The 27,613-nt window shown below is 40.3% G+C and overlaps 1 protein-coding gene across 1 annotated transcript; it reads left to right on the forward strand.

Annotated features, from left to right (window-relative positions):
• LOC145434615 (excitatory amino acid transporter 3-like) lies at positions 1 to 27,613 on the forward strand. Its single transcript, XM_080311954.1, has 12 exons — positions 1 to 317; positions 1,545 to 1,667; positions 5,776 to 5,857; positions 6,339 to 6,381; positions 10,356 to 10,487; positions 11,402 to 11,559; positions 17,015 to 17,216; positions 17,651 to 17,751; positions 25,981 to 26,106; positions 26,170 to 26,304; positions 26,368 to 26,539; positions 27,185 to 27,613. The coding sequence occupies exons 1-12, from the start codon at positions 95 to 97 to the stop codon at positions 27,269 to 27,271; spliced, it is 1,584 nt and encodes a 527-aa protein (XP_080168080.1). The 5' UTR covers positions 1 to 94; the 3' UTR covers positions 27,272 to 27,613.

A 27,613-nucleotide genomic window follows, 5' to 3' on the forward strand; every position in this document is an offset into this window, starting at 1 on the left:
ATTTATGACGGAATCTTATCTCATTCTACTCAGCTTGAACTGTAGTCTGTCTCTAATATACATTCGGCAAGCGTGAAACTGTTCTGCGTCTACGATGGCATGTTGTACGGGAGAGCAATGCAAGACGTGGTCTAAAGAGAACGCCCTGCTTTTGGCAACCCTAGCCGGAGTTGCATTGGGTATAATTGTTGGTGTAGCTATGCGAGAAGCAAATTTCACCAATCTTCAAATCGAATACTTTGTGTTTCCCGGAGAACTGCTACTCAGGATGCTGAAATTGATGATTCTACCTTTGATTATCTGTAGCTTGATTACCGGTGAGTGGCCTATCTGGTATCTCCGTTTCTGTTGACTTCGTGGATACCACCGACGGTAGGCGTAACAAAGAATACTCGGGTTGAACGATCTGCGAGATATTGCTGTGTTCCACTTCAATATGGCATTTAAATTCTGAAAAATGCCTTGGTCATAAATCTAGAATAACGGTTCCATCCTAATCTTGGGTTTGTTTGTAGACCTACTGTTGAGTCGTAAGCGGGAAATATAGGCCTCTGGAATAAAGCTGACAGTCGTCGAGCATGTCCGCATTAAAGTCGAATTATAAGCAATTTCTTCTAAATGAATACCAGTCAGCCTTCAGGATTACTGGACCACAACATAACATATCCATCCCGCCTTCCGTCACATGCCACCTCGGTTTGTCGCCTGCCTTTTGTATTAATTGTCTGTTTTACTTTTCATTCAGTGTGTTGTCATGCCTCTTCTCTACTTCGCCTAGGCCATTGGTTGCCAACCTTTCCGACTCATCGCCCCCTTATCAAACTCGGAACAACTGTTCACCCCCCCCCCCCCATACTCGCGTATCCCAAACACCGGGCATATAAACGGGAAATCTATTCACAAAACTCTGATCCCTGATGAATTGAATGAAAAGGAAAGGTCAATTCTCGGAGTAGGTGCCCAAAAATCGGTTTCCGCGTCTACTTGCCGTTGAGTTGACCTTTTTTCAGTCAACTTTCCAGTGTTAATTAAATATATCTCATCACTGGACGTTCCAACATTTTCGCCACTGGCCTAAGCCAAGGTGGCCGGGTGTCTGATTTCAAAGACTACTCCAAGTCGTTTCGACACCTTCCTTTTGTTCATTCTATCGCAGTTTTGCGGTGTTTTGAAATGATGAAAATAATAAAAACTTATACTGATACTGATACTGATAAGCTTTGCTGACCATTTTGATGCCGCCGTATAGTAGCATTTGGGACATACGATAACGATATTAACATGGACTTCAGATGCAGGTTAATATACTTGGAATATTTTTTATTGGTAATTGCATGAGCGTTATTTCATATTTGGTGTAAAAGGCACTTTGACATGATCCTCCAATTGCTAGACTACTCAGTACTCATATGGTATTGCAATATCCTATAGTCCAACTAGGAGGTTGACTGCACATGCACATGCGCTTACAAGTCGATGTCCGTTGTCGCTGCTACCTTCTCCCATATCGTTCTAATTCCAATTTGTGCCCTCGCTGTTTACAGGTGTGTCGTCGCTTGATCAGGGGTCATCGGGGAAAATGGGATTAAGAGCAGTGGCGTACTACATGAGTACCACGCTAATCGCTGTGGTCATTGGAATCGTCCTTGTAGTAACTATTCAGCCAGGTAATGTACCAAAAGATTGATGCAGATAACAACATCGTCGTAGCCTGCATACTAAGAATGGTTCAAACGCCTAAAAGGTTCGGGCTCGTGACAATATTTGAGGTCACGTGATGTCACAATTTTAATTCAAACAAAACTCAATTTTTGCAATCCTGTCGTAACTGACAATCCCTTCATTAAATTATAAAAGTAACCAATGTGGCTTTAAAATGCGGCCTGTTATACATTGGAAGTTGAGAGCCCCTGGACTATAGGGTCTATATATAAACATGATGTCTGGTTATCCGTAAGTAAGCATTAATTACTTTCAGTTGATTAGTTCCGTGTACTGTTGCCTAATCGTTACCGTACCATTCTGTTCTCTTTTGCTCTGCTGTCGGTTCTATGCTTCCTAACAGTAGAATTGGCTTTGCCATATATAGGCCTAATCGAACGCTAATATAAGTTTCACCGTATTTACCAGACGTAGCCGATACGGACGTTTAATACTTGATTATGCATTCTAAAGCAATAATCGACACCGTTCGCAAGTTTGCCTTTGATGTTGGATGTGTCAATATGTTATCATCCTGGTGCTGATCCTGGATAAAAGCGCGTCATTGCAGAACAACTGTCCCCCTCCCAACGTTTGCCCTGCCAGCGTTTACTCTACAGATGTGATTTCTTGGCTCTAGCAATATTCTCTGAAACCAGAGTCCATCAGATGACTACCGATTAGTAGCACAACAGTACCAATTTCAACCAGGATGCGTTATCAATAAACAGAACATATCAATATATTGCTTTCATAGTCCAAGATGTTGCGGACCGCAAAATAAGCATCTGCGGGCCGAGTGTTGAGAACCCCTGCCCCAGTCTGTTGCCGTATTAGTGTTGTTTTTGAGCGGCTTCTAAATCTTCTGGTGCATGCTTTCATTCACCAGAAGCCTGATTAATCAAAGATTTTCTGAATAAAATCGTTGCAATTCAAAGTGCCCAATACTCCGATGTTTAATGCCGAACAAACATATAAACGATCCAAAACTGGCGAGTCGGGTAGTTGGATTTACAATTAATTTAGCGTCACAGAAAAATTCTCAACGAAAATGGTCGACGGACGCTTTCTGTCACTTATTAATGACTTGGTCCGACAACAAATTACCCGTAAAGAAAAGAATGATAAATGACTATCGTCTACAAATGTATAGTCAATACTCAAAGTCTGCAAAGTCCGCTTTGTGCCAGTGGACGTAGCTAATGGTCCTATTGTGATATGAAATATGTTGGGAAATTATAATCTAATCCAAGTATTTACACCTAGTGTTATTGATCTGCTCGGATAATATCTGGAACAACAACAACACGTGTGTCAGTACCGGGTGCCTGTGAACATAGCATCATAATCTCGTTCTAACCCGTTTCATGTCAATGACGTATGTAGCAGTGGTATAGAGGCATGGCAAATAATAATTAATTATCATTGACAAAAACAAGCCGTTATATTTCAAGATTCATTCTCGATAATTAGTATATGTTTTACGATACAAGCTTTCAGTTCAAATTTCCTTTCGTGCTTCCGCACTGCGATCAAGCGATTGTGATGGGGTGCTGGGAAGGCAATGAACTTTGATCGAAAATGTTAGATTTCTGTAAATTTACGACACTTCTCGGAATCGTTCACGGCGTAGACTTCTAATATTGTTTTGCGAAAGCAAACCTCGTAATTATCAATTTTCGGATACCGAATACAGATATGAACAGAACATTCGCATCGTCCCTAGTACCTACCTATGCAAATATAGAATCAAAGACCTGGACACCATAGATAGGATAAAGGAACAAAGACATTTCTCCGTAATCACATTTCGTATTGCATTGTGACAGTTGTAGGCCTATTTGCTTTCGCGGGAACTTTGTCTATCGCTTTGAAGCCTAACGCTATACGCGGCGTTCGCAACAAACTGAACTCAGTATAATAACCATTGCGTTTCCTTTCCGGCATTCTATTTGATAATACATGGATGTGATTAGCCGACTCAGTTGCACCTGCTCAAATTTTGTCTTTCATATTACCACTGACGTGTCAGGGGTGCGTAAGGTGCACTTACTCCACATCGGCCGCCCAAACAATCAGACAACTCATCTATTATGAGGTCATGTGTGCTCACTACAATAAATCAATCCGTGACATTGCATTATTATTCAAAACGTTGCCTTCAGTGACACGGCCCACACATTACTTCATTTATAATGGTTCGTAACATCGGTGCACGCGCGGGTACTCAGAGCCAGTCTCAGCGGTTCGCTGGAGGTCAATACACCAGAATGCACTCTGATTCGCAGTAAATGCAAATGTTTTTGTCTTGAGTGAAAATCATGTTTTGCCCTGCTGATTAGGCTTGCAAATTATCGTTAAAACCCTGGATTTATAGATATAGATATAGGGCTGAATGCGTTATCCGCACTTGTGTTAATAAACGTTGGTGATGCAACTGCTGTCTCTCGGTCCATATCTAAGATACGTCTAATGTTCCATAACAAATGCGTCAACTATTTCGAGTACGAGTCGCCCTCATGCTGCATGTTCTTTCAAAAATGTACAAATAATTTTGACGTTATTCCGTCTTCTTAAAATAGAAACATTTTTACGAGCTTTTGTTTAAAATAATGTTAGATACAGGTTTATCTTCAAACAAGCTTTGGTGTTAAGGGCAACCCCAAACCCTAATAAGTTTAGTACGGCAGTGAGAAACTACCTTATTGCTGTGCCGTCGCGCCACAACGCGCTGATTTGATGCTCTCAGCGGGATTGATAGTTGGGTCATATTTTATTTGAGGATAGCCAGACTGGGACCTTCTAACTGAAAATGATAATCATAACTAAAATATTGTAGATACAATGTCTGCATGTGGTAATAATACAGAATGAATTGACCGAAAACTATGGCATGTTTCGGTCGTTCGAAATCCCCGTCATATTTGCATACGGAACCACAGTGTTTGTTTTCCATTCATCGAAGTCTTCAAAAAGCGCTAAAACTGCGATATCATCGTTGTGTCAGCCGCTGGAATACAGTGGTAAGAATGACTTTGAATTATTTATCCAAGGCTAAAAATTTTATTACCCGCCATTGTCTGGACCGAACACATTTTATTTCTTTTCAATTAGAAGTGATAGATAAACGCCAGACGCTAATGATGAGAAATCGATGTTGCAATAGATTTGATATCATCGACGGTCCTATCGACAGCACGTTACACACCCCTATAGTCTACACTAGTCGGTGTATTTTGCTATAATATACCCAGGCGCAATTGTAGGCCCACTAGAAACCGTTAACGTGGGTTCCGTCACCATATATGCGGCAGATAGCTGATATGATTTCACATTTTCCAAGCGTCCGGTTCAAGTTGAAAAAATTCCTGCATTTATTTTGTATATATTTTGCTCAAATGCAGCCCTCCAATTCGATCATTAACACTCGCATGAATATTGCAAATTATTTGAATTCCATCCAAACTCCCGTCATAGACAAGTTTTGTGAAGTTTGTACATGCTGTTGGAGAGTTGAAGAGGGTGGCAATTCCATTCTCGGCAGCAGCACGTTGTGACGAACCACAAAAACAATATCAATGACAGCGTCACTGTTTTGCCGGGTGTTAATACGAATCAATACCAGCAGGCCGAAGTAATTGTTAAATTGATGTTTCTTTTGACATGGTGCTATTTGTTCCTAACATCGGATGGTGTCTTGTAGATCGCATTGAACGTTGTGTGTCTTGATCGATTGAAACAATAACACCGCTGCTTTTTTGGTTACTGCAAAATTGACCATGTACCCAAAATCTTCAAACCAAATTTCAAATCCAAATGCATGCATATGCTTATCTATGCTACCTAAGCCATGACGCAGAATAAGATATGATAGAAGTGTCTGTTCGGATATCTTGCTTTTCAGAGTGTACAATTGTACATTTTACTAGCGAGACGAAGTGTAGTCCTCGAAAATTTCAGTTGGATCTTCTTATTCACCACAACAATACATGTATTGCTGTGTGACTTGAATATGCAAGGTTGATCCTGAATAAGCATCATGAGCGTGATGCGTAAATTGAACAATCGTTGCAGGCCGAGCTGGTAAAGACGATCTGGAATCGACGGGGGAATCGCCTGATGTAGCAGCGGTTGATGCGATTCTTGATATTTTGAGGTATGCCACCGATTCCAAATTATACAACGCAGCGTCGTATTTTCCTGCATTGGTGTATTGTATGATATCTAAATGAATGTAAGGCCAATGCACTCGACTCCTTTGTTCATTGAGGTCGTGTAACCACTCATGTCAACGTTGTAAATTAAATCAAACAAATGCCTTCGGGAAGACTTACCTGTGCTGCTGTGAGAGAGGATTTGAATGGAAAATTTGTAGCACTTTTACCTTGTAAACACATGGTTACTCTACATGTTATATATTGTGTTCAGAGCGCAAAACACATATACAGCAAAATATTTCGTGTAGATATGTGCAATGCGCATATGCATTGAGCCATTGACTATTCAGATTCTACCTGAACTCCGAAATAAAACAAACCGCATTGACGTGCTATTCCCATACCTTTATAATATGTTGTTTAGCTTATCATACACACGCACTCTCCCTGCACTCGCATTCTCTAACTGTGTTTTTTCAGAAATATTTTCCCAGACAACATCGTGCAGGCGTGCTTCCAACAGGTAAATGTTTTCTCATTTTACGACCCATATCAAGTCCCACATTTGTTCGTGCAAACAACACAACACCACTTCACAGTCCGACCTTCAATTAATCACCCAAAATGACACAACTGTGTATTTAGTGCAATATAGCATGTCCATAATGTTCGAACTATTTAATTACTCTTCTCAATGGTTTTTTTTCCACAGAAGCTATGAGTCTCCCGTTTCTCATGAGAAATTCCGTTGTGAGTATAATCCAACTATGCTACCCGTTGAGACAGATGCTTGATCAACTTTACGATCTACGAAAAAAATACAAAGTACAATTCGCGCATTCATTTTTCAATTCAAACCATCACATTGTAACGCTGCTCTGGAAAGATAACGCGGCGTGAAATCGACTTAACGAGGTATCATAATCATACCCAAGCTTATACAGCAGCCAAATAACAAAATGCAACCATTTGATATTGTAAAGGGGCATCGAATTGAGCAAATACGAAAAAAACAACGCATAAAACAGGCACTCATGAAACATGGCTTATGTGGTGATACACGGAAATCGATACATCAGTTGAATATTGAATACAAACAAGGGACAATCGAATAGTATATTCATATTGAAATGAACCAGAATATTTTCGCAACTAGTAGAGAATTGGACAAGGGACAATATTACTGCTATAATACTTGGGCGCGAGACCGATTTTATAGCATGACCTTCGCAAGGCTTCATTCTAATTTTATATTATATTCCATCCCCTATTATGTTTTATCCACCTCGCGAAAATGTTTTTTTCCTATAATTGTTACGCTAAGCTAAACAATAAAGAGATATAGGCTCGACATCGCCTTCCGATCAAGCCAGGGACTTCGAACATTTATTTAGCTCGGGCCGCTATTCTTGGATGGTTGCGGGCGGACCCCGTTGGTGACCTGTAGAGTACGATAAGATATTTTGATCTGCACAACTAGGGCTGACTTCGATGTGGGTCAAGAATTATGCGAAATTTGGAGGAAGATGACTAAAATGTGATCAGTTTCGCCTACGACTTGCGACTTTATTACCTGAGGAAGGGGTGTGACGAGATGTTGGCGTAATGGTATGATCCACGGGTGCAACAGCAATAGGTCGTGGATTCGAGTTCGATTAATGCGGATTCCAGAATCCCTTTTCCCACGTGTTGAGGGTTTGTCTAGGCTCCTCCTCGCCATCTGATACTAGCATGCGGTGACTTAAAAACCTTAGAAGTGGACCGTGCTACAAACCCGCAGCTGAGGAATCAACATAAAGAATTTCGACCTGATGTAAATGACCACTGCAGTCGACGAACACCATGAATACCACAAACAGCAGCAGAAATATAGTCCGAGGAAACGTATTGTTATGAAAAACCAGGGTGTCTATTGATTTGGATAACAATTAATCCAAATTGGCAATTTGATGAATAAAAAGTTCAACACTTTCTCCCAGCCCTCGTCAAGGCTTGAATAAGTCGAAGTGCAATTACCAGTGTTCCCGTCGTCCGCGTGGCTTATTATCATTATTATGTATAAAGCATGGTTGCATACCCAAGTCACAAGGTTCCGAGTCACAAGTCAATCTCACTTTTGTAATATAGACTTGAGAAAACTTGAGGAATAATAGAAATGATATCAGTCAGACCTGCAATACCCATTATAATTGAAACAACATGGATACTAAGCAACAACAGCAACAATTACAGCCAATCGATGCATGCATCTGATTGGTCATGCTTGAATTCATTAACTGGTAGTCTCCGTTGCACCTGATGAAGTTACACGTTGTATATCTATTATCTAGCCATTGCATTTGTGTTTGTTATATCCAAATGAATGTGAGGAGGAGTTGGAATTATTTTGTCGCTATGTTGTTGTATGGCGTTCACTTTACGTGACATGACTTTTCGAATTCCGTACCGAACACACACAGCCAATATAAACGTGGTCAAGTTAAAACAAATAAACACGATTATCATCATAATTTATCACATATAGTTCTTGGAACTATATTCATCAGCCTTATGCATATATACATTCGTGTGTGACCGCACGCGGTGGGTACTTGAGTGCACGTTGCGTCAGTAAACAGCACGAGTGGCGTGTTTGCCATACTTCGGTACGTACTCTAATTTGAATAATCTGATTCAATAAATAGTTTTCTTTTCTTCGAAGTTGTTGCTTCGCCAACTGAGTTTATTTGGAGGTACGCCGGAACTACTGATAAGTCGTTTGACGTCGACAGTATTTATGTGCGAAAGGTTCACAACTAGCGACAGTAGGCTATATGCTACCTGACGTCGATAGCTACTTATGCCATACTTGTGTAAATACGGCTGAAAAAACATGTAGTTTGAGCCTACGGACGATTTGCACCCAAAATAGTCGTCGTATACGATGTGGAGTGGTTGAAACCCTCGAAATCATCGTCGGTTAAACAGTTTCGGCATGTGGATATAGGTCAGTGGTTCCCCAACTTATTCGACTCATCGCCACCTATCAAGCTCGACACAAATTTTGGCTCCCCCGCACATTTACGGATCCGATAAACGGGACATGTCAACGGTGAAATTATTCACCAAACTCAGATCGCTGGTGAATTTACTAAACAAGGAAGGTCATTTTTCCGAGTAGGTGCTCGGCGAACCGGTTTCCGCGTCTGCTTTCTGTTGAGTTTGCCCTTTATTAGTCTAGTATTGCGTCATATGCAGAATATGCCTCTACACGTGCTTTTTGGGCCGTGTAAATTAAATATATCTCATTGGACGCCCTAACATTTTCGCCTCCCGTCGCCCCCTAATCGCCCCTTTGGTATTTTCGCCCCCTGGTTTCTCAAAATTGCCCACTGGGGGTGATATCGCCCACGTTTGGAGCCACTGATATAGATCATTGGAATGGGTGTTCTGATGACGACCGCCGATCATAAAAATGCTGCATAACGATGTAGTCCTGGTTAAAGATAGTTTTGGTCTGTTTATGACAGTGATCGGAAGCCCTTTTCGTCGAAGGAGCCATATTTACCCTATGAATTTTCTATTGTCAATGTCAATCCACGGTTTAGTAAAAAAACATGTTTTAAACAAGGACATCGATTCAAACATGTTAGTTTTAAATTTATTTCTGCTATAAATGCAATCCCGTAGCATATAATATTTACCGATTTCGGTGTCGCATCCATTCTATTATACTCCATTTGAGCCTAGCACCTGACCATAAGCTGAATCAAAAACCTATGGGGCGGGCCGCACGCCATTCAAATTTAGCACTTCGTCACAGGAAAGTGTAGTACAGTAGTGTAGCCTACCCAGGAGCTTTTGGTTTGAAATCAAAACCAAGTTTTTTGAAAATGCTAAATTTCAGCATTTACAATTTTTTTTGCAATCATGCGGTTGCTTATCGCCCGAACAATACGATGACATTTTTATAGGCAGTGGTACTCGAAACTTTTTTAGACACCCTTTATGATGGTGAAAAATTCTGCGCCTCCCTCATTGCCATATCACAAAATGCAACCGGAATGCTAGCTATCCAAACGGATAGTTTGATTGCATGGAAGGTTATCATTGTTGATGAGAGAATTCTGAAATGGAAAATTATGACTATATACCGAGAAACAACTATGAATTGAAGGTAAATCGTGCGGAGCGCGAAAAAACATAAGTTGACCGAAGCGCCACCCAGTTTGAGAGCCAGTGTTTTAAGGCAAAGTTTCGCATTTCCAACTGGTGTCTGAAAGGGAATAGAATAAGTCACGGTTATTTTATAATTATTCATTGTACTGTTTTCGTTTTGTGTGAAATTTTAATGGCATTGTTTCTTTACGACTCTGTTGATGCAGAGTTCATTTTGTACACCTGTAATATGTGGCAATGCATTGGACTTGTCATTTTGTTTGCTGTAATCGTGTCGATGCTGTCTTACCTGTGTGCTAAATTAAATTTTACCATTCGATCGCATTCTTTTTATTTCAGTACCAATCGTTCCGGGTACCGATCTATGGCAACGTGTCGGAACGTGTCACCTACCAGACAACGCCCCCACCGGAAGCGACCACATTCCCTCCAGTAACGGAAATCGTCGAAACCATCGTGGATTACGAAATTGTAAGTCTTCATTTGTGATCAGGACAAGTCAAAATAGTCACAGTTGATACTCTAGTAAAAAAAAGAAGTACTGAAGTAAATTTCCACTGAAGTAGGCTAAGAATCAGGAATTCCCAAAATATGTCAGGACTACTCTAATTGCAAGTAGGAAATATTAAGTAGTTTCAAAAAGTAGATTTAGTATTGGGGTCTCATACATTTAGCAGCATTTAATCAGAGGTGGCGACTTCATATAGTGGCGCGAGTGCAAAATGACCAATGACGAATGCATAGGTTACTATATCTGCAAAGATAGATTCAGTGACGTTGATATTCACTTTAAACAAAAGTCGTGTATTTCCCCGATTTTCAACCTAGGAGAAGTTGTAGATGAGGTAACGGTAAGTCCAAGTATACCAAATTGTGATTTCACACTTTTCCAGCGGTCGAAATGAGTCATCAGACACATATTTCCAGGCGTGCCCGGGATGCTGTTTTCGTGCTGTACTCCAGGGTATCATCGAAATGTGTATTTGACTCACTTTCAGCCGTTGGAGGGGCGTGAAAGCATAATTTAGAGCCCGAAAGTTCCTTTAGCTGCTGATTACCACACCACGTTCTGGTATAAATCTGATTAATACACCTATATTTCCACCTATGGATTTATGGCGTATTTCGCGCGGTTCTAACCACAAGCTAATTCATAAAAGTGGTGCAAGTTATGAAAAGATGATAAGTAAGTAGTATCGTATACAGACTGTTAGAGTATAAGTGAAAGCATGGTCTAAAACGTAACCACCTGACTATATAGCGCAAGTACGCTAAACCATCTTATTAGGCCTACTCCGGAAACGTGGGTGACCACCTCTTACTGTAATATATAATACATAGCATTTGCCCCGATACTAAATGGGTTGAATTTTGCCGCGTTGCAGGACGGCCAATACAAACTTGGCATTAACGTGCTAGGCATCATCACGTTCTGCATCACGTTCGGAATATTAATCGGAGCCCAGAAAGACGGAGAAATCGTGATTCGATTTTTCAGCGCCTGCAACGAGGCCGTCATGAAGATGATCATGCTCGTTATATGGTCAGTGTGCTTATCTATCTATCAGCGTCGGTGATCTTGAACCTATATCGGATGGTGCGGTGTTTTAGCATTTAATTCAGGGGCGTCGAAAATACGGACCGCGGGCCGCATCCGGCCAGAGAAGCAATTCTGAGTTGATTCAAAATAATTATATTATCCAACATATTTCTAACGAATTCCGAGATTTTTAGCAAGAAACACTTTCATTAAATAATCCCACTAGACTGCAAATGTCGACTAATATGTTCATTGTTCCTATAGGCCACATTATAGCCAGCACTCGACAGTGGTGTATTGATTTCACTCTAGCCGCTATTAGGAAAAAGTCGCTGACATTGACACCCAATTCCGAAAAGGCAAAAAGTACACGCACTGAGTTCCGAGTGTTATGGACAAATGGAGCAAAAAACTAGTTATTTCCAGCAGCGAAAACGACATGCGAAACCGTTTTATGCAGAGAAAACGTAGATGACATAATAATTAATCAGAATTATGAATTAAATTCTGTGGTAACACTGCTGTATCACTTCTGACTCAAAACGTCAGAAGGTCTCCGGCTTCCCAAGATCGCGATTTAATAATAAGCCTATATAACGTATTCAAATGACCGATCACCGTATTTCTTCGGGCGCTGCGGTTCTGTGCGAATAAAGGTGATTAAAGGTTTGATAATATTCAATGAAAAACAATGGCGTATAGTTTGAGATAACATTTTGGTCCGGAGTGTGATGGATCTGACGGTTTGAATCCGGCCGTGACGCAAGTTAAGTTTGACACCCTTGATTTAACCAAAACTTGTACAAGGGTTGTTCAGATTTGAAAAATTGTCAGGAAACTTCGATGCTTGTGACCCAAATGAAGGTTTAGTACATAAAAACACTTTTATGAACAATTTTGGTTATCTTCGTCGTGATCTTCTATCCCCGAAAACCCCCCAAAGATCCATGGGGCAATTCTCCATACTACTGGATATGTAATGTTGACCACGTCACCGGTTTACAGCTTTTGTGACGTTATCATCAGTTGAAAACGGCCGTGTAGAGATGATATATTGCAATAAAATAGCCATGATTTCAAATTCGTACTTAAATGCAGTCCCATAAAGGCCACATGCATAACGTTTTCACTCTGCACAACCTGTCTATCATGCTCATGGGAATCATGTATTGGTTGCACCATTGACATCGGCTTGTTTTGGATCGTACATTGAAGAAGCGCCGTTGGGTTGCAATTCGTGAACAAATAATGATATTTATAGCTAGTTTCCAGTCATAAGGTATTATTCAAAGGTGTATAATGTCAGTAATACTTTTCTCAACTTCAAATCATCTGTGAAATACCAAGTTATCTTATTTTATGGTAGACTGCAATTTAGTTGCAGAAGAATGTCGGAAACAAAGTGGATATGGGTTTTGCGGACCAACCATGAACAAGATTCAGGTCTGCCCACTATTTGGTCTGATATTCTGGTCACTATTCGGAAGGATATTTATCGAGTGTATTAGTCACTCCAAGTTACCGACTCTAGATGAGGTTCTACCACATCCGCCATATCTGAAAGAATATTGCCCCGAAACTACCACAACGCAGGACTGTGTCCTTCTAACTGTTGAAAACGTTGACAACGTATGGAATATGACAAGAATATCTATAAGACAAGCGCTTAACATTGTGTTGATGCATTGTTTCAGGCATTCTTCTTCAACTAAATTGCAGTCCACCATAAAATAAGATAACTCGGTATTTTACAGATGATTTGAAGTTGAGAAAAGTATTACTGACATTACATAGCTTTGAATAATATCTTATGGCTGAAAAGTAGCTGGGAATATCAGTATTTGTTCACGAATTGCAACCCAACGGCGCTTCTTCAATGTACGATCCAAAACAAGCGGATGTCAATGGTGCAACCAATACATGATTCCCATGAGCATGATAGACAGGTTGTGCAGAGTGAAATCGTTATGCATGTAGCCTTTATGGAACTGCATTTAAGTACAATTTTGAAATCATGGCTATTTTATTGCAATATATCATCTCTACACGGCCGTTTTCAACTGATAACGTCACAAAAGCTATAAACCGGTGACGTGGTCAACATTACATATCCAGTAGTAAGAAGAATTGCCCCGTGGATCTTTGGGTTTTTTTCGGGGATAGAAGATTACAACGAAGATGACCAAAATTGCTCATAAAAGTGTTTTTATGTACTAAACCTTCATTTGGGTCACAAGCATCGAAGTTTCCTGACAATTTTTCAAATCTGAGCAACCCTGTCACTCCAATCTACACAAGACACCTAACCCGTGGTAATCCTAATTGGAAGGAGGAGCACGGCGGCATGGTATATATAGGATAAGCTAAATGATAATGCCAAATACTTAACAACCTGACCCCGTCGACCTCGCCTATCGACACATGCCGTCCCCATTTGCTTTTCTTGTGCCTGTATGTTATCTTCTGACACTTTTAATTCCATGTGCACTGTGCGCGGCACTTGGTTTATATTTTCTAGTCCAACACCGGAATTCGTTATGTTGTGGCATTTATGTATATTGCACTTGACAGAAAAGCCGCAGGCTAAACCCATCTTAACTCAATCCAGGGTTGTAAACATGTCCGAATATTCTAAGTCACAAGTGACTCTTAGTTTTATAGGTTTGAGTAGGGACAAGTCGAGACACTATCAATGCACCACCGAACCATGTCCCAGTCGAAGTTCGTTAGCAAATAGTCGAGTCCGAGTCGTAGTGACGAGACTCGCGTCCTAGTCCGAGTCATATAATTATCAAGTATCAAGTGATGTTCAAGTCTCCTTTTTTGAAGCTTTGGGGTGATATCGAAGCTACCGCATTTATAAAATGCTCATTTTTCTCACACATAACATGCCAATTCAAACTGCTAAAACTCGGTTCACGGGCCCATATTTTCCAAGTATTGGTCCAGATACACGAGACGTAAATCGTGTTATATAGAATTTCTCGAGTCATATATATGACAGGGACGAGTCATGGGCAATGAATAGAGTACGAGTAGAGTTCTACTCCAAAAGCAACCGTTAGTAAAAGTTGTCACTTGGGCGATTTTTTTATCTAAAAAACCGAAGATTTTGACCTAAAAATAAAAATTATGACATTTTTTACCCTACAAACTTAATTTTGACCAGATTTTGAACTGACGTTTGCAAATTAGGTGTCTTCCCACATAATGTTAGATTGTACTACTTATCCTAATTTCTGGATGGAGCTGTCTGTCCTTTCGAAGTAGTTTAGCCTGAAATCACTTTTTTTACTCAGAAACTGACATACTTTTTTCAAGAAAAAACGAAATCTGGCCCTATGAAGAATTCCAGTAGTTACATAACGTATTATGGAGATATAATTTAAATTTGTTGCAGTACAACGAAAGATACTTTCCTACGTTCTCGGGTAGAAAGTGTCAGTCCTTACGAATTAGCTTGTCAAGAACGGAGAAAGACCGTTCAACAGCAGCAGTTGTTGGCTGACAACACTGAAGTTGGTGACACGCCGTGTTGCTTCATTCTGACAATGGTGTCTACATCACAATTTTCATTATATGCTTCTTGATATAAGAACCATGCAATGCCCGCGCAGTCTTGCTTCAGTTAGGATATTGCGGTACGTTGAGCATAACACCGTGTCAACCTTTTGTTTCATTTGAATGTTCATGATTCACAATGAGCAGACAATGGGTCTACAACGTTAGGCCTATAAATTAGGCTTCAAGCTGTAAAATGTCAAATGATAGGTTCATCGACAGTGCAAAATCTACGATACAAACGAAAAGCAGATTGCAAAAAAATGTTGACTTTGAAAACAATTTTGACATTTTTTGACCTATCGCTACAACTTTGATAAAATTTGGACTTTTTTGACATTAAAAAAAAACGCGCCCTAGTTATCACATATAGAAAGTAATTTACAGGCTGTACTGTGCAACCATTCAACCTGTTATGAAGCATAAACTTGGTTACTTATCGTGAATTGTGATATAGCTCAGTCATCGGCCTATCTGCAACACCCCAGTACACCAAATTCAAGTGGTAGGCCTACACACTTTAATAATTATGTCACACTTGATAGGGTGTACAATACACGCGGCTGCAAATAACTGGTCTATGTAGTTCATCATTACATCGGCGTCTAGCCAGAGCAGCAGTATGCCATAAAGATAGGTTTATGGCTTTTCGACTAATATTTGCAGAAGGTATTTAATGGTGCCGTCTGCCATGTCGCGCAACAAAAATGATAGAGTGCATTGAAACCTGCTGCAACAAAACGTTATGTCATCAATCGAAATGCTTTATTCGGATTTGGAGTTTAGATTTGTCGGAGAAAACCTGGAGTGGTGACGTTGAATTTTGAATGATTTTGATACGGGCGTGATCAGACTAGTTGACCTTCACGGTCGTATCGATCCTCTGATATCGAATACTGTGCAGTATGCAATGTGCATGCATATCTTTTGTACCACCATCTTTGCCGTCTGTTTTATATGTATTTTGGTTGGATGAAAATAAAGGCTCTCTCTCTCTATATTCGTCCTATACGGTACTGCAAACACTCATTAGTTTACGCAAACAATGTTGCAGACCAAATTCCTCCGATATAAAACCGAATGCTTCTGAAATATCTAGTCTCAATACTCGATTCGTTATGCGTGCAAAATATCCGGCATTCGCGTAGATCACAATACTAACAACTATTTAAAGGTGTTTATAACACGTTTGAATCACAGCCTTCACAACCAAGTCAATGGTTAGAAATCATGAGTGAATTTAATAATAATAATTGTAATATGAAAAATTATCCACCCGTTAAAGAAAAACTATGAAGGGACGGAATGTATATGTAAACATGATATGTATTAGGGATATGGTGTGAACCTCTAAAAGGTTCAGGTTCGTGTAAACGCGAACCTTTTTGGAAGGTTCTGCTTGAAAGCGAACGTGAACCCCATGACGTCACGTGACGTCATTTTGCTAATTACAACCCTACATTTCGGTGAACTGATATATATTATTGCACACGATACCTAGCGACGACTTCAGCCCAATATTTTCACAATGCTGAAGTATATAACTGACTTTTTAAACGTCCCCTAATGTATCATTCGGCTGACACTGGGCAGGGGTAATCGTCAGCAACTGGTAGAGATTTGGAAAGAACATTGTATGCCTACAATCGTATCTAGGAGTATGTGTGAAAATGGGAACCTTTAGATTTTTTTATGAGTGTTTATCTCATCGTGCATTTCGTGTCTTGACCGGATGAAAATATGTAATCCAATGATTAATACGATAAATATTATTAAGATATGCTGCAATTACCGTATTTAACGTAGCGGATAATAACTCGGGTTTCATTATATGTGCCGAATAACGCCGTTTGATTTTTATGTGCTGAAATCTCCGTGCTTAATACAAATACCTCAGGTACTCGCCAATCGGTATTATCTTCCTTATCGCTGGTGAGATCATGAAAATGGATGACCCGCAGGAAACGCTCACGCAGCTAGGACTGTACATGGCGACCGTTATTGCCGGATTGGCGATACACGGGCTCATTGTTCTGCCGCTAATTTATTTGGTCATCGTCAGAAGGAATCCTTTCAAGTATCTAGCGGGAGTAACACAGGTATTTAGAAAAAAACATCTTCTTTGCAGATGCGGTTAATGACGAAGTACTCCTAATTTTATTGCAAATTCAAGTAGATTTTGCCTATACTTGCGCGCTTACGTCGTTGCTCTTTTTACTTTTTATTCCAACTCCAATGGCGTGACAGCGTAGTGGTATAATGCACAGCTGCAACACCAATGGGTTGCGTGTTCGAATCTGAGAGAGGCCCACTCCAAAATTGCTCCCAAGTGTTGGAGGTTTAACTATACCTATACGTTCCTCCTCGTCATCTCATCCCCCTAAGCAGTGTCTTGCATAAAGCCTAGAAGTCAGCCGTGTTATAAGTCGCGGCAACGGAATAGAAATGAAGAATGTTTGCCTGCAGGTGTAAATGACCGACCATAAGAGTCGACAAACACTATGATTACCACAAACAAATACTCCGCTTTCAGGCTCTTATGACGGCGCTGGCGACTTCATCTAGTTCAGCAACACTCCCAGTCACGATCAGCAATTTGGAGCAAAAAAACAAGGTCGATAAGCGAGTAACTCGGTAAGCATAGGCTTCACCTTTAGTTACAATAGAAATGCAAGCTTGGCAAATAAACTGAATTTGCACTCTAAAACCTGTTGCAAAATAACCAAGAAAGTTTCTAACACAGGGGTCACCAAACGGTGCCCGCGGGCCCCAGGTAGCCCGCGAGCCAGTTCTAAAACTAGATCGAAATGCAGCATTTACCAATATTCGTCAGGTTATTACCAGTGAGCGTTTAGATATATACTGGATTACTGGTACATTTAGCTATTTTTCTTTAAATCACATTAACATGTAACTTACAAATGACAATACATATATAACACTTAAAATGATGATATCAAATCTCCTCAATTACAATAAGTAATATACCAACATGTAATGGAATCACAAGATATTGAAGACGTAGGATATACGGCGCACTGACTATACAGGCGACATGACGGAATGCCATCCATGGTCTTCTTGAAATGGAGGGGGTTCGGTTATGGTTGCTCGAAGTCCAGAACTATGCCGAACTAGTAAACAACATTACTATTCGGTAGCAGATAGCCGTGAAGTACTAGCAGATTTTCAATATCTGCATGCCCATTACGTATTGCATCTTTTGACACAGCTTATTTCTCTTACACTCAACGCAGTTTAGTACCATGTTTCTAACTTTCTGTAATCGTTGCCGCTGTCCGGTATAATGAAATCTGTCATGTCTAGATCGTGAACAGTTGGAGATTGAAGTTGCAACACTGAAAATGACCTTCACCCCAAGGCCCACCAGGTTGCTGCAAACGTTTGATGTCTTGTTGACGCGAAAGAGTACAGTGATGTATACGCAGCAACTATGAAGGCTGAAAGCGTGTTTGATTCAACTTATCGTTGTGAACCAGCCTTTTCGGAAATGAAATTTATCAAAAACAAACACAGAACACGCCTCACTATCTCACACCGGGCGAGATAGTGTAATGGTGGTGCGCCGTGGGTTCGATCCCCGGCTAGGTCAGACGGTAACGCATCTCCGTCGTCAAAGCATCTCGACGGTGCGGGCCATAACGAATACCCACTTTCTCTATTCTCTCTCACATGGAACACTCACTCAGAGTTTCAGTGTCAAGTTATACATACCAGAATATACAGCGCACTAGTTAATACCACGCAATGCCAGGCTCATTCCCACTGACTGATATAGAAACAGATAACATGATGTTCACTGTCCAGTCTAAAGTGTCACATGATTTATTATCAAATTCGAGTTGACTGTTGTTGTAGAATTTATAAAAAAAAAATGGTGCGAAGTAATTCATGATTTCTTAAAAAGAGCTTGGTGGTTAGCTAGTTTTAATGAGGTGTTTTGATTTAGAAGACTCTCTTAGAAGTCTTACCGCAATGTGATTCCTGCCCAGTGCTATGAATATCATAGCGGAAATTGAGTCTGGTGCAGGTAAACGACGGGAGTAAATGGTAGCCCGTCGCTTCAATTAGTACTCAAGAAGTAGCTCTTGGTTGCAAAAAGGTTGATGACCCCTGGACTCTAACAGACTTGGACACCTAGATTATCCTAGCCGTATAATTCGACTAATTAGAGCAGCGGCTCTCAAACTTTTTTACTCAGGGCGATTTGAAAACGTTCCGCGACCTCATCTCTCAATTTGGCGTCATGTTTACTAAAAACTGATCAGCACCTTCGTCTAAGCCTACTCACGGCCAATGTCTGGAAGCTGTCGACTACATGTGCACTTGTGCAGTGACCACAATCATGCAATTATGAAATCTTCCACATCGGTCCTTAGATTAATAAACTCAATCAAGAGTATAGCAAGGTTTTCTGGAATGATTTCTATCTATATCCAATCGAGGCAGGCAAGTAGGCCTATTCCTACGTGAATTTTTGCGTCATGTGAAATGCAGATAACGATCTATGATTTCTTCGATAACGATCTTTAACTAATGTTGGCTTATTGTTCTGTTAACGGATAGCGCTACCGGTCGCCTGTAATTTTCCCGGAGGGAAAATTTACCGTCTTATTGGTTTCTATGCTACCTACACTATAATGTAAAATCTTCATGCTAATGGCCAAACATCCACCTTACGTTATAGTAGGTGGCGCTGTAAAATGACACCTCGACTCACTGGCGTAGCAGCATGTGCTGCCGCCCCTGGCTCTCGCTTAAAATGCCGCCCCCCTAAGTAGACCGAAGCAAATTTCGATATAGATTCATGTTCAAGCAATCTTTTCAATAAAAATTATTTCAACTAATATAGGGTTGCCATATTTTTGTGACGCAAATTCCGGACACTCTTTAGCGCCCACTAGCGGATTTTAAAATGAGGTGTAACACATTGACCGTCAATATGACGTCACAATAGCCAAGCATTGACTATCGACTGTATACACCTGGGGCGGCCAACCTTTCGGGCCAAAGGGCCACATTAGATGTACGAACCATTGCGCGGACCACTTAATGTTGATAACCATTTGTTAGGTAATGGCGAAAACAATACTTACATTACTACGCGCCAAAATCGATTACAATTTTGTCATGAAAAGTCAGTGTGCAGTGCACTCAGGTCCCAACCGCTGCTAAAATTTCTGAAAGTTTATGAACGTATTCGGTCTATAATAATGTTATTGCATATATTGCGGGTCGAATCTATATACCGCTAGGCTCATTTGGCAAGGACCTGATTAATCGGTTCTTGGGCATATTAATATCGAATATTTCTGGCTTCGGAAAATATGCGTCTAACGTTTTGCGCAAAGGTTTTATCGCCAACGATCTTTCTGCCATAGCAGACTAGAACTTGTTGGACGACACGTTCTCTCATAATTTCGAATATAGTCCGACTCAATTCTGTAAATTGGGCGTATTTTTAAATTTTATTCTGCAGGGGGGTACCAATACTAAAACAAAGAAATTGAGTGACAATAAATCGCGAAAAGTTCTAAGAAAATATCAAGTCAAATAAATCGGTCACGAAATATGATACTGCTTGGTCAGGTACGAAGATCTACGGAAAATGTGTCTGTCCCTAGCTACGCCAATGCGTCAGAACTGATATTTTAGTTATCAACGTCATACATTCCGTGGTCAGGTTAATCAAATTTTTAGTTGGCCTTGCCAGTTCACTATAAATTACCCGGCTAATTGATTTTTTGTGATATGACTAATTTCGAGAATTACGTCGCGGGCCACTCAAACCCTTCTCGTGAGCCACATTTGGCCCGCGCGCCACGGGTTAGCCGCCCATGGTATACACTATATAAGAGTGGAATGGAACATATGTCATACATTGGGCCATCTGTAATGTGAGCTCTGGTGATTGCTACTTGCTAGGGTCTGCAATGGATTCCTTCACGGGCCGGATGAAATCTGCTGGCGGGCCGTGTCTGGCCTGTCAGGATTGTGTGTGACAGTCCTGCTATACTGTCAGGTCGGTGCGGCTATCTGTTTATTTGTTTTAGTCAGATTAGAAACAACTTTTTTCTGCCCCTTCCGCCCAAAAAGCACTAATCTTGGGCCCGCCATAGGGTAGTCGATGTAACTTGCTCGGCACTTACTATATGCATTTGACTGTTAAATTTTATGTATGAATTCTGTCAATAATATTGATTCTTCCATATATTAAGCTACTATAAAATGAACCAGCAGGTTGCACATCCTGTGATTTCCAACCTTTTATGGTCGTGACCTGATTTCCCACTTGAAAATGTTCCGTGGCAAAGCTCAAAATTTGATAAGCTGATTACTAAAAAAATTCAGCTTGCTCAAACTTACTCGCGGCCTAGGAAGCTGATTACGTCCAACATCATCGCGATCCCCAGATAAAGGCTAACGACCCCAAAATTTGGAACCACTGTCTGTGACTGAAGCATCCAATCGGCCTTAAGCAACTCTATAGGAATATACCGTTGTCCATTAGCTTATAATTGCGATTACAATCAGACTATTATTTCAGTAAATGATGGTTATTTATAATTATTTTGATTGCATTTATTGGCGAGGGTGATGCCTGGTTCCCTATCCTAATATCATTATACGTTGCATGAACTCGCACGCGGCGCGAAGAACAATTTTGGTTAGCATAAATCTGCTTGAAAATAATATTGTTTATGTTGATTTACGAAAAACGTTTGAGCTTGCTTTAAGCCTTCAAAATTCCGGACATTTAGGCATATTTTAGAAATTCCTCCCGGATGCAAATTTTTCAGTGAAATTCCTGACATGTCCGGGAAATTCCGGACGTATGGCAACCCTAAACTAATATGCCGCGTCTCAGCCTCACCGTCTTAACGTTAATAAGGCCAAAAATAATAAAGACAAGAAATAGCGCACGACTGTATTTCATTTTCGAGTCTTAATTAACACTTGTATAAATTTAAGCACAATCTGCCAATCTCACAATTATTACCAACTTATACAGCTCCTAGGACTGGTTTACCTTCGCAGCTATCTCGGTCTGCTGTACCAAATCGTAACTATAGGGCTGGGCACAATGATACGAGTACTCCAATCTGATGATTCAAGTCGAGTAGTAAAAGACGATTTTTTTCGAGTACTGAAATTATACGCTCCTCGCCATTGATGATAATTTATCAACGAGAATTATAGTTTCGATACTATTTTCCACTGAGGAAGCCTTGAAACATTGATTGGCCGTATCGCAGCATACAAAACATGTAGTGCAAAGTTATAAAGTTTACTGGAAATACCGCATTTCAGAAGTCATGATCATCCCTCAACATTGTCACAAAATGCAATCAAATCAGTATGGTCGAAAAAATACCAAAGTATCTTTAATGTGATGTATAACAGGCATTATATTCTTTGTGGTTGCATAAAAGGTACATATTTGAACTGTGACATATAGCATTCTGTTTTGTTAATGAGTGATACACAAATACACGACTCTACTCGACTCGAAGCATAATAAGTGATTCAGAATCGAATCACTCAGGTACTCGATTTTGTCCAGCCCTAATCGTAACCCAGAGTATAGATCACTAACCTACGGATAGATGGGCAACTTAGTTGTCACACTTGAATACCCACTACCCAGACACTACTGATGAGACAGGTAAAAGCAGCATAATTGGTCATGGTCATCCTATAGTTGACCAGGCCCTCCGTGCGGTCAAATTTAAGAATACTGATCTTAATCGAAAGCTATATCGTTGGCCTGATTACGGAAATACAATTTAAATGCTGGTCTGAAAATCGGTAATTTCCCGAATAATCGCTCGATATAATTTCCATTAGCATGGTCGATTGGTCATTGTGTTGCGGCGCTCCGCCATTGTTAGGAGCAATCGGCCTTGACGGCTATTTTGGACTGGTTCCATTGTCATGTTAACATATTCGAAATCAGCGCGACACTAGCTTTCGATTGCGACCAGTCTGAATAAATTTTAGCTCACGGGACGCCAGCTATGAACTACCAATTACGCTGCTTTTATCCGGCTGCATATCTACACTGTGCACTGTGTATCAGAGATGAGCATGGATTAGGATTAGGATTTGAAAAAACAGGATTTGTGAAATTTTGTCGGCTTTGGATTGGATTAGGATTAGAGATTTTTTTCTGAACGGATTAGGATTTGGATTGGATTCACCAATTTTCTTGGAGATTGATATGTCGTGTGGCGAATGGCTACAAACTTTATTCAGACCAGTTAATGATGTACTTATGGTTACTAAGTTATCTTGAATCAAGGGTATCGTTGGTTGTGAAAGAATAATTTCTAATCCCTGCGTTGCATTTATTAGCATTTTTTCTGAATTTCCAGTTGGAATCGGATTAGGATTGGACATGGACTTGAATATGAAGAAGTTATGGAATAGGATTAGGATTTGGATTTGAAGGTTCGGATTTGGATTGGATTAGGACATAGAAATTCCAAATCCGCTCATCTCTGCTGTGTATAGCCTCATTCTGTCGCCCCCTTGGAGCCTGCCGCCCCTGGCGCAGAGCCAGAACCGCCAAGTGGCTGCTACGCCACTACCTCGACTGATCTCATACTTTGTTTGCCGGGCTCGCATTTCCTCAGACGAGGTCGTTTTTTTATCAACTTTGGAAAATGAACTAAAATATTCAGAAATGAATCGGCGATAGCATCGCTTGATTGACATTCTTGTCATTGGTACATAATTATAGTCTCCACGACCCCAGAGACTAAGCACCCTCCTCCCATTGAGGTCGCGACCCCTAGTTTGGGAACCCCTGAATTAGAAATAATGCCGGTAATCTAATTATAATCTAATTTGTCAAATGTTTCTATAATGCTCTAATTCTATAATTTGGATGTAATACTGATTTCCTGAAATTGCTACAAGATATCTGTATAGCGCGAGTGCTGTACAGATATTCGCTGTTCTCGTAGGCCTACCTGTGCGACTCAACTCCTGACTTGATATGAACTGTAGTGACTGAACTTGAATTTTCGTTGTATTTCCCGCTGATTCGGAGTTTAATTCAATTACCAAGTTTTTTGCGAATTCAATATTTCTACTTACAATCCAACCCTGCTTAGCAACAATTTTATTTTTAATGTATTTCGAAAAACGAAAGATCTCTAGTTGTTGAACTCTGGTGTGGTAAGTCTTATAGAAATCTCGCTGAACATGTTAATCAAAATTGAAAATTCAAGTATGTCAATAAAATCAGAGATAAATAATACCCACAAATATTTTTTATCAACATGTATTGTGGTCATATAGGGACGGACAACACAAATCAGTGATTAAAAGTAAATTTGTATTCTTTTAGTGTCATATGATTTGAGTCGTGCATGATCGAATGAGTTTTTTTCCGAAAGTCGAATCAGATAAGGCCAAGCGAAGCAGCAGTCATGTCATCGCTTTGCGGTATATCATTCACTCTAGCAAGGCGTTTCAGATTGGCATCGCCCGATGATGAGAGTAGCCAATTTGCACAAGTCGATCATACCGTAAAATATTTCTCAACACCGGAAGCCATGGCGTATTCGAGCATGCATAACATATAAAACTATAGATATGTATGCACCTAGGGTTATCGTACGTCCTCCTTTAGGAGGATTTGTCCGCCTTCATCAGGTTTTTGAAAATGTCCTGTGAAGACGCCTAAATGTCCTCCTTTTTGAGATTTTGTTCTCTTTTTTTTAAATGTTTGGTAAATATAGGGCAAAATTCGACTGAGATACAGTGAATCAGCACTGAAGTAACGCTCCGGCGGCTATTTCGGGAGCTGAGCCGGAAAGTTGACTTTTGTTTAGTCAACCAACGGAAAATGTGACTGAAAAATCTGTATTCTGGCCGTTGAGCCGGAAAACTGACCCTTTTTTTAGTCAGCCAACGGAGTAGCGTATCTGAAAGAAAAACTGTGACTTTTTTTAGTCAACCAACAACAAAGTCGTGAAAAATTTACCATTTTTCCGAATTTAACTCCACTACTCTAACTCTGAAAATTTTGAAAATGTGTCCTAGTTTCCCGATTCCAAAACATGGTAACATTAATGTACTGTAGCACTTATCAGAGCATTTCTGGTAAGCTGTGTCAGTTGAATAATGAGAAAGTAATGATTCGATACTATTCGGGAGTAGACATTGGACGCCTATTCGGTTTCCCTTCCCTCGCGCTGGCCGTATAAATAACAGCTGTTTAGGACTGTAACATGTCGTAAAGTAGACCAGACTACATTCGCATATCCGATAATATGTACCAGTTTTATAGGCTCATCACTTCGCGACAATAATACGCTGGTATCCACTACTGTCGATCAACAATAGACGTTCCGGGAAGCAGCAATTAATTTCAGGAGTCAATAACTGAGAATTTGATCGTTTTTAAAGCAAAAATACCTACGTCTTGCAATCTGGGTTTTCAGAAATAGAATGTAGTTTTGGGATAAATTTGCCTCACTAGCATGAGTGAAATCTCATGAGAACCTCGATAAATAGCCAATATATCACGAAAAAGTAGGACCATTTGTAGTGTCATTCGACAATTCGCACTGAAGATACATCTTGCAGTTTCGAAATTAGCAACCTCCGATTACCTGCAAAAATTAGGCGACCGATCGACCAAATCTACGTCTCCTACTACTTACCTAAATTGTTTTCATTTTCTACATCCACTTGATGTAGTATTGATATGGCTTGAAAATCGATACTTCTCCTGCATTAACTGAATAAAAAAGCTCGACGTTACTTCTAATTCTACGAAGATGACTTTGACATCCCCTGATTCTTAAAATGGTTTTTGTACATCTTTAGATTTGTGGTGCCGATCGGAGCTACTATCAACATGGACGGAACTGCTCTTTACGAAGCGGTAGCAGCCATCTTCATTGCCCAATTGAACGGGATATACCTCAATTTCGGTCAAATCATCACTGTAAGGTGGGAAGTTGATCAAATTGCCTTCCATCAGGGCAATTAATTTCATGCATATTGTTCACACAGTTTGACAGCGACTTTAGCCAGTATCGGTGCTGCTGGTGTGCCCCAAGCTGGACTTGTCACGTTGGTCATCGTACTCAGTGCTGTGGGACTCCCGTCGGACGATATATCCTTGATTTTGGCCGTCGATTGGCTCCTGTAAGTATAACCCCTTAACTGAAAAATGAAGCAGTGTTTTCAAGATCATATTTGCATTTTTAGGGACCGAATTCGAACCACTGTAAATGTGCTCGGCGACTCGATAGGGGCCGGCGTTCTGCAGAGGCTGTCGCGTAAAGAGTTGGAGACGAAGTCGAAGGACTTTGAAAACGATGCGTACCAAGACAGCGATTACGAGACAACCTCAACGGTTTCCGAGTCGGGCTCATTTCCTGTAAGTAGTTTGGTGGCCTTTATGCAACAGTGGGAATGTTCACCACAGTCGGAATACACCACGTAACGGGTAAATAGCTATGGTCACGAGCCAGGGATTCCCTGCGCATGTTTGTTTGGTTGTTTATCGATAGGGTTGATGCAATGTAGAATTGGAGTCCGCAAAGGATTGTTTTTATTTTATTTATATTTATTTAATCCTGAGTGAGTGAAGTAAATATTAACTTTAATGTAGTAGTTTCATCGGTAGATTGAAGTATTTGGCTGTATTAAGTGCTGTCTTGTATACCATGTGATGCTAAATCCCGTCAAATATGATTGAAATCGAACCCCTGGTATTGGCCAAGGCGTGAATTTAATTGATTGACTTCATCAACTCTGTATTACTGTCTATATTTCTTTCCCTGTCTTATAAGTATCTTGAATTGATGAAAATTGCAACACAGTGATACTGATGTAGGTGTGATCAGACTAGTTGACCTCCACGGTCGTATCGATCACTCCTATCTGATGCCGAATACTGTGGATGCATATTGTCTGTAGCACCATCATTGACGTCTATTTGTTATGTGTTTTGGTTGGATGAAAGTAAAAACACTTCCTCTCTCTCTTTCTGATACTAATAGTGAATAATGTCGATTTGCAGAAGATTTATCCAAACAGCGACAAACGGAAAATAGAATACGGCAATGAGAACGTGGCGTACGCTGATGAGTCATCTACAAGTTTATAAGCGACAAGCTTGGATAACCATGCTATCAACAGCCTAATGGAGCAATTTACATGAACTGGATGTCAATATCTGCTATCTCAGATAAATTCCTCTTTTATACAGCAACTATTATGCATAAGATATTTTGTAAAATGCAGTAACGTCAACATGATGGTTTGTATATATATCATGTATATGGAGAATGGGCCGACATCGAGTCATGTCATAGGCCACATGTTATGAAATGACATTCGAATCCAAAGAAAATTGACAAGAGCTATGAAACAAATTCTACCATTCCTGTGATTACCTCGTTTATTGCTTGTAAAATATTGATGAAAATAAAGTTTTTTTCATACCGTG

Source organism: Botryllus schlosseri, chromosome 2 (assembly GCF_051294905.1).
Source record: "Botryllus schlosseri isolate E-star chromosome 2, Bs_hap1, whole genome shotgun sequence".
In the NCBI taxonomy this organism is placed as follows: Eukaryota; Metazoa; Chordata; class Ascidiacea; order Stolidobranchia; family Styelidae; genus Botryllus; species Botryllus schlosseri.

What these genes read in the sequence shown, in the direction of transcription:
- LOC145434615 (XM_080311954.1), top strand. Translation starts at nt 95, where the DNA reads ATGGCATGTTGTACGGGAGAGCAATGCAAGACGTGGTCTAAAGAGAAC. An exon ending in TTGGCCGTCGATTGGCTCCT is followed by an intron (nt 26,305 to 26,367) that starts GTAAGTATAACC and finishes TTGCATTTTTAG; the next exon opens with GGACCGAATTCGAACCACTG. An exon ending in CCGAGTCGGGCTCATTTCCT is followed by an intron (nt 26,540 to 27,184) that starts GTAAGTAGTTTG and finishes GTCGATTTGCAG; the next exon opens with AAGATTTATCCAAACAGCGA.